The sequence below is a fragment of the Charadrius vociferus genome, unplaced genomic scaffold (assembly GCF_000708025.1).
Source record: "Charadrius vociferus isolate BGI_N301 unplaced genomic scaffold, ASM70802v2 scaffold2552, whole genome shotgun sequence".
In the NCBI taxonomy this organism is placed as follows: domain Eukaryota; kingdom Metazoa; phylum Chordata; class Aves; order Charadriiformes; family Charadriidae; genus Charadrius; species Charadrius vociferus.
The window spans coordinates 103,659-110,674 of record NW_009647108.1 but is presented as its reverse complement, the minus strand read 5'-3'; the positions used below and the strand labels follow the sequence as shown (position 1 = coordinate 110,674).

Below are 7,016 nucleotides of genomic sequence, written 5' to 3'. Positions count from 1 at the left end.
GGGACCCTTCCCACAGGCAGGGAGCCACGATGCGGGCTATCTCCATCGGCTTCTCCAAGTATCTGCTCTGTAAAAGGTTCAAACCCCCAAGGTTAGCACGCACAACGTAACTCCCAGGATCTCTGTGTCCGTTAGGGCTGTGGGTTGTGAGCGGTGCCGAGGAAGCCATTGGAACAAGAGGAAATGGCTTCAAGTTGCGCCAGGGGAAGTTATGATTTGATATTCAGAAGAATTTCTTTACTGAAGGGTCATCAGGCACTGGAACGCGGTACCCAGGGCAGCGGTGGAGTCCCCATCCCCCTGGAGGTACTTAAGGGTCGTGTAGATACAGTGCTGAGGGACACGGTGTAGTGGTGGGTTGTCAGTGTTAGGTTAACGATTGGACTGGATGATCTTACAGGTCAGCGAGCCACGATGCGGGCTATCTCCATCGGCTTCTCCAAGTATCTGCTCTGTAAAAGGTTCAAACCCCCAAGGTTAGCACGCACAACGTAACTCCCAGGATCTCTGTGTCCGTTAGGGCTGTGGGTCGTGAGCGGTGCCGAGGAAGCCATTGGAACAAGAGGAAATGGCTTCAAGTTGCGCCAGGGGAAGTTATGATTTGATATTCAGAAGAATTTCTTTACTGAAGGGTCATCAGGCACTGGAACGCGGTACCCAGGGCAGCGGTGGAGTCCCCATCCCCCTGGAGGTACTTAAGGGTCGTGTAGATACAGTGCTGAGGGACACGGTGTAGTGGTGGGTTGTCAGTGTTAGGTTAACGATTGGACTGGATGATCTTACAGGTCTTTTCCAATCTAGGAGATTCTGCGATTCTGTGACTTCCACGGGCTGCCCCCGCATCCCCCCCGCCAAACCAGCACTTCCCACCTCACCTGCAGGAACTGCTTGATGCGCCGCAGGTTGTGCTGGTACAGGACGTTGGACTCCTGCAGGAAGCGGCTGTACTGCTGGTCGATCTCCCCCAGCAGGTTGTGGAACACCAGCGTGGCGTGCGACTCCTTGCTGGCAGCGTAGGCCCTGCGCGAGGGGGGGCAGAGTCCTGGGTGCCGGGCACGGGGGAAGGGACACGGCGGCTCTGCTCACGCCTGCCGTCCCCGGGGAAGGCGACAGCCCAACCTGCACCAGAGCGATGGCCGGGGCAGACCTGACGTGCCTCACGCCATCAAACTGAGCCCTCAGACTGCGCCCGCGAAGGCAGGGCGACGGAGAGGTTTGGGGCTGGGGCTGAAAGCCTGGCCTCACGCCAGGCAGACAGCGCACGCGAGCACCTCGCCAGTCCCACGTGCTCCCTGGACGGGATCCAGGAACTGGTGCTCCGTGACAACCTTGTTTACAATAGAGGCCAATGCAAGACAGCTCTGGACGGGGACACCCCCACCTCGGAGCTCCTCCTTCTCCTGGTCCAGGGTCTGACACCGCACGCACAGAGTCCCGCTCCCCTTCGCGCCACACAAGCCTCCGGGAGGAAGACCAGTCCCGCCACGTCAAGAGCATCGGGACGTGCAAAAGCTCCTCCAGACCACCTCGGTGCCTGCTGCCACCCGAGGGTGGGTGTCCCGAGCAAAGTCCCCACGTTGGCATTTCGCAAGGCCTTACCAGTCCTGGCTCTCGATCCACGGGGCCAGGAACTGCCGGAGCTCCATGGGAAAGCTGTCGCTGTAGAGCTGGTGGAGCTGCTCCAGGTACCGCGTGTCGAGCTGCTGCAGCTGGTTCCACTGCGCCATCCTGGCCAGCTCCGGAGACCTGTCGGGACGGGCACGCGTGCTGCTCAGAGCTGGCACCCGGCAGCCGCCAGCCGTTCGGCAGGACCCACGACTGCTGCTCCCCTTCGGGAAGGGCTGATGGGGCCAGAACTGGAGACAGCCGGGGCACGGCGAGCCCAGGGCACGCAGCTCCAGGAGAGCTGGTGCGGGCAGGGGCCGGGCAGTGCCCATCCCCCCGAGGGCAGCGCAGAGCTGGGGCAGACGCTGTGTGTGCAGTTCTGGGCCCACCACACTGCAGAGCTCCAGTGCACCCCGAGGGATAAGCCCAGACCCCGTGTCCCTCCAGAGCCGCTCACACATCCAGGAGCTGGTTCCTCTTCAGCAAACCCCGCCCTGAGCTGGCTGCCACGGGACACGTTCAAGGAGCCCTGGAACCAGCACCAGTTTGTGCCTCCAGACTGGGCTCTGGCAAGGCTGGAGCAGCCACCAGCTCCGGCTGGCAGGGAAGCGCCGCTGCCATCACCCACAGGCGGGTCTGGGTCAAGGGAAGGTGGAACTGCAGACCGAAACTGCACCGTTAGTGCGGGAATAACGGCACGCACGGCTGGGGGAGGGCAGGGAAGGAGCCAGCCTGGCTGCAAGGGGAAAAGCCCTTTTCACACCCTCTGACATCTGCACCCCGGCTCCAGAGCCCTCAGCAGCGCAGGACGTGGCAAGGCAGCCTCGCCTGCCTGCAGGGTGAGCGGCAGAGCAGCCAAAAGCCAGGGCCAAGCAGCACCGCTCCATCCCGAGAGCTCAGCGAAATCCAGCCGAAGGCGAGTGCGGAAGGGAGCCTTCCTGCCCGGCCCCGGAGAGCTTCCCGAGAAGAGCAGCAGCAGAGAGGTTTCGCTCCAGCTGCCCCGGCTGCGCAGCTGAATAAAGCCCGGATTCTGACTCATTCTCTTTTTACCACATGTCATGAAATTAATCGGAAACATCTGAGATCAGAAGAGCAGAGCTCGCCCTGGCACTGGCAGCCAGTGGCCATTTGCACCAGATCACGGGAGCGCAGCAGGCAGGCCCTCGCTGCCGCGCTCAGCCCCATCCTCCCACCCTGCGCAGGATCTCGCAGCCCACAAACCCCGAGGGCTCGGGCAGGCACAGCCCCAGGCGGGTCAGACCAGACGCAGCCGCTCTCACAAACCCAGAGAGGTAGGAAGCCTCGCTTCACGCCGCTCCTTGCACCGCAGGGCCAGATCAGAGTTAAGAGTTACGTCTCAGGCAGCTCCTAACGCCACCAAACCCCTCAGAGCTGCACAGGAGCTCTCCGAGCGCAGGGAATGCGGCTCCGGGCTCAGCTTCAGGAGCTGAGCTTCCATTTCTCCGGCTTCAGCGTGGTGAGCACCGAGCTTCCCCGCAGGAGAGCGCGCTTCCCAAGTGCCCGCCTCCAGCAAAGCTTTCTCCTAGACAGAGGCACCATTTCCCAAAGCGTTCCTACCTTCTTTCGGGGGGAAGGAGGGGTCTTGGGCACGTAGGTCACTAACGACAGGTACAAGGCTTTAATCTGGTGCCAATGTCTTCCAGGCACCCCCTGGCCAGACGGCGCGCATGCCTGCCTCTGCTCCGGGAGGCAGGGAAGGAGCTGCAGAGCTTACAGTAAGTGCAGAAGGCGGAGACTGCCAGGAAACAACAGAAACAAGGAAGGAGCAATTTTCGAGTTAGCGACTTGTGTGTCGATGGAAATCAAACTAACGCTAACGAGGGGACGGCAAGCTGTGTTCAGGGAGCGAAGGCACAGAGCTCTGCTCGATGCCAGCAGAAAGTCACTTCCCCGCAGAAAGCTGTTTGCTTTTCCCAAAGGTCACTGCGGCGAGTGACGCGCCAGCTGGGGTTTGGGGACGGCCGGGCAGCCCGAGCACCAGCGGCCGGCACTGCCAGCGCCACGGGAGCAGGCGAGGGGGCTGGCACCGGTCACGAGTCCCAGGCTGGCCCTGGGCTCGGCGTGGGCCGGGGCACCGCACTCCATCCCACGCAGCACCGAAGCCTGCTGCAGCTTCTGCGGGAGCAAATCATCGCGGTGGGGTCTCCCTGAGAAGCCGGCACAGGGTAAATCCCAGCGAACACGCCAGGAGGTGTGAAGGTTGGGAAGGCGCTGGCAGCAGGAGGGGTGCCGGGAGGCACAGAGCAGCGCCTGGCAAGCGGAGCTTTGCTCAGCGAGGAGGCAGGGGGGAGGAAGGCCGTGCCACCCCTCGTGATGGCATGTATTCCCCTCCAGCAAACCAGGCTGCTCTGCCCTGGGCCCAGGACGGGCTGGAAGCAGGCGAAGACAAAGTGACCAGACCCAGGGCCACAACGAGAGGAGCCACACCATGCAGGAACCGGGCAGGTTTTCATCAGGCAAGACAGATTTATGAAGCCTTCATGGCAAGTAAGACTTCCCTGAGCACAGAGCAGCATCAGGAGCTTTGAACCTCGCCTGGGAGCTCGTGCAGACCTCCAGCAGTGTGAGAGGGGTCCACCGGCACCCTGCCCCTGCCTGCACCTCCCACCCACAGCTCCCACCCCGAGTCCCCGCTCGCCCAGGAGGGGCTGCGCAGCACAGAGCGCCGGGTTTTGCTAGCAGCTTCTCCAAGATGGGACCATGTACCAGACCACTGCCACCTGATGCTTTCAGCATCACTGTATGTCATGCTCTTCTTATCTTCGCTGCATGTGACACTTTCCCCATTTTTCTGGATGCTTTTTGTAAGAAGAGAGAAAGGGGGAACATCCTGTTGTGGACTGAGGCACAGGCAGAAGACTTGGCACTTGACACGGAGTTAAAGAGGTTTGTAGAACTTCACAGCATCGAGTAGCCCCAGGGACAGGAGCCCCATCCACGGGACATTAACCTTGAACAACCACCCTCTGGTGCAATCCTCAGAGAAGACCACGTGAACCCAGCCTGCTTTCAGCGGGGCAATAAACGAAAGGAAGGAGAGACGCTGGCCCGTGCAGCAGCCTGTAAACAACAGACGCTCCTTCAGCCTGGGAGTAAGACCTGGCTTGATGTGACAGGGCCATTGCCACCCCAGAGCTTTCGCTTTCTGCAGCTGTAGGCCAAGAAGGGCTGGGCTGCCAGGCACAGCTCAGGGCTGCGTACTGGGCATTGCATCAAAGCCCCCGTTCTGCAGTGGGTTCAGCTCTTTGCTGGCCGTCTGTCCGCCCGCAGCAGCACGGGGCGCACTCCTTCCACGCAGGCGGCTGTGGTGCATCCACAGCACTTTTAACTCGGTGCTGGAGGCTGCTACTACCAGAGCGTGAACCCTGTCGCGCTTCTTCTGGGGAGAAAAACCCCACAAATACACGGGCCAGGCAAGAGCTGAAAACCTACAAGCCACCAGAGTCCCCTGCCTGCCGGTGAGCTCAGCCACCTCATTTCCTATTGTACCACGGCTATGGCACTGCCGTGCACGGGGGGTGCTTCACCAGCCTGTCCAGAAACAGCCACCGCCACCCCAGCCCACCTCCTGCCAGAGCAGCGTCCCCAGCCCCGAGCCGAGAGCCGTGGACGGGTGCTGCTGAGCCGCCGCTGCAGTGTCACCGTCACACGGCAGCCAGCTTCCCGGGCAGCACCCGGTGCAGAGCGGCCGATGGATGGACCTTTCCCTATCGGGCTGCAGCAGCTGAACCAGATGTCACTTCACTGAACCCTTGATCCAAGCAGATCTTTCACAAGAAAGCCACAACCTGGGTGTTTCAGGGCAGTACCGGAGCCCCAGCCTGCAGAGCACCGAAAGGGCAAAGGCAAAGCTCCCAGGCTGCGCGCGGCAGGCAGCATTTGGATGGGAATCAGCCACTTCTCCCTGCCACAAATAGCTGCAGGACGAGCCACCGCGGCAGCCCGGGCTCCTGCTCAAGCGCGAGATCCTCCCCGCCACAGCGCATGCTCCGCGGCCGCAGGAAGCCGGTGCCCCACCAGGGCCCCAGCGCCGTCGTGACGATCCCTGAAAAACAGAACTCGCATGCAACGAAACACGAGCTGCTCTGCCTCTTCCCACTGCAGGCATCTCGCAAGGAGAGCGGCCGAGGAAGGAGAGGAAGTCACTGCAGACCACAGGCACAAGTACAGAAGAGCCATGGCAGGCTCGCCCCGCGCGGGAGCAGAGCGGCAGCCTGCAGGGACGGCCACTGCCCGCTCGCTGCGCCTGCGGCCAGCCCAGGGCAGGACATGGTCTCTGTTTGCCGTCCACGGGGGCTCTGCTGCATCCAGTTCTCACCTCAAGGGATCTCTCAGCAGACGCAGTAGATCACACTGAGGTTTTTACAGCCCCTAGTTCAACCGGAGCCTGACCTGCCAAACCCTCCACATGCCGCTGCAAGAGCGGTGTGCCAGGAAGAGCCCCGAGACATGCTTTGCTAGAACATGGGCTCATGCCAACAGAGACAGCTCTGCCGCAGCGGGCAACAGGAGGGCACACAGCCCCGGCGAGGAGGCCCTGTGACGGAGACCACCTGGCCTGTCATTGAGTCGGGGGGATGCAGGCAGAAGGACCGTCAGGAGCAGGAAGGGGTCAGGCAGCAGCCGAAAGCCTCCGCTCCCTCCCGAAGGGCTGAGAGGAGACGTTGCCTCCTTCAGCGCAGCACCGAGCTCCAGCTCCTCCAGAATCAGCAGAAAGCAGCCAGGCAGCCTGAAGCACCGACCGCCCCCGAGGGAAAGGGTCCCCGTGACGCTCCTTACTGTCGCAGTCAGCGGTGTTAGGGAAGCTCTGACCTCGTCAGGCCCAAAACCCCACGCAGGAGCCTCTCCCCAGCCAGCCCCGCCGCCGGGAAGCCTCCCTTGACTGGGTTTAGAGATCTGAGGGTTGAACCTTTCCGATTCCGCTGGGCTTGCCCGTCTCTGCGGTTAGCCTCTCCTCCCATCTCTGGAACGGAGCCAGGGAGCAGCCGATGCAGCCAGGGCCAAGCACGGCATGATGCAAGCCCAGGGGTAAACACACTGTCCAGAGCTCAGACTGAAGCTACTAAAAGTAGCTCAAGAGCTAAAGTTCATCTTTCTTTAGCTCCCCTGCAAGGGCAGAGCACAAGAGCCAGGCCCAAGGTGTGCGGTGTCACTGGCAGCTCGGCACAGCTCTGCACACTCCAACAGCCTTGTTTGAAACAGGGTGGCTGCCCTGGAAGCAATCCCACAACTGTCTTTCATCTGCCTTCTTGTTGCTGGGATGCACCTGAGAACAGCCCCTGCCTGCACCCCACAACAAGGACGACTCCCGGGGCAGTGCGTATGGGGGGAACCACTGGAGAAGCCCTTGAAAGGACCGTGGCGCTCCTCGTCCCCTGCAGTGCCACGAG

The 7,016-nt window shown here is 61.7% G+C and overlaps 1 protein-coding gene across 1 annotated transcript in view; it reads right to left on the bottom strand.

Annotated features, from left to right (window-relative positions):
* STAT3 (signal transducer and activator of transcription 3 (acute-phase response factor)) overlaps nt 1-1,727 on the bottom strand; it is an 8,647-nt gene extending 6,920 nt beyond the window's left edge. The window contains 3 exon segments of the mRNA XM_009895822.1: nt 6-67; nt 876-1,020; nt 1,600-1,727. Of these exon segments, the coding sequence (XP_009894124.1) occupies nt 6-67; nt 876-1,020; nt 1,600-1,727 (335 nt within the window).
* Between the last annotated feature and the right edge of the window lie 5,289 nt (nt 1,728-7,016).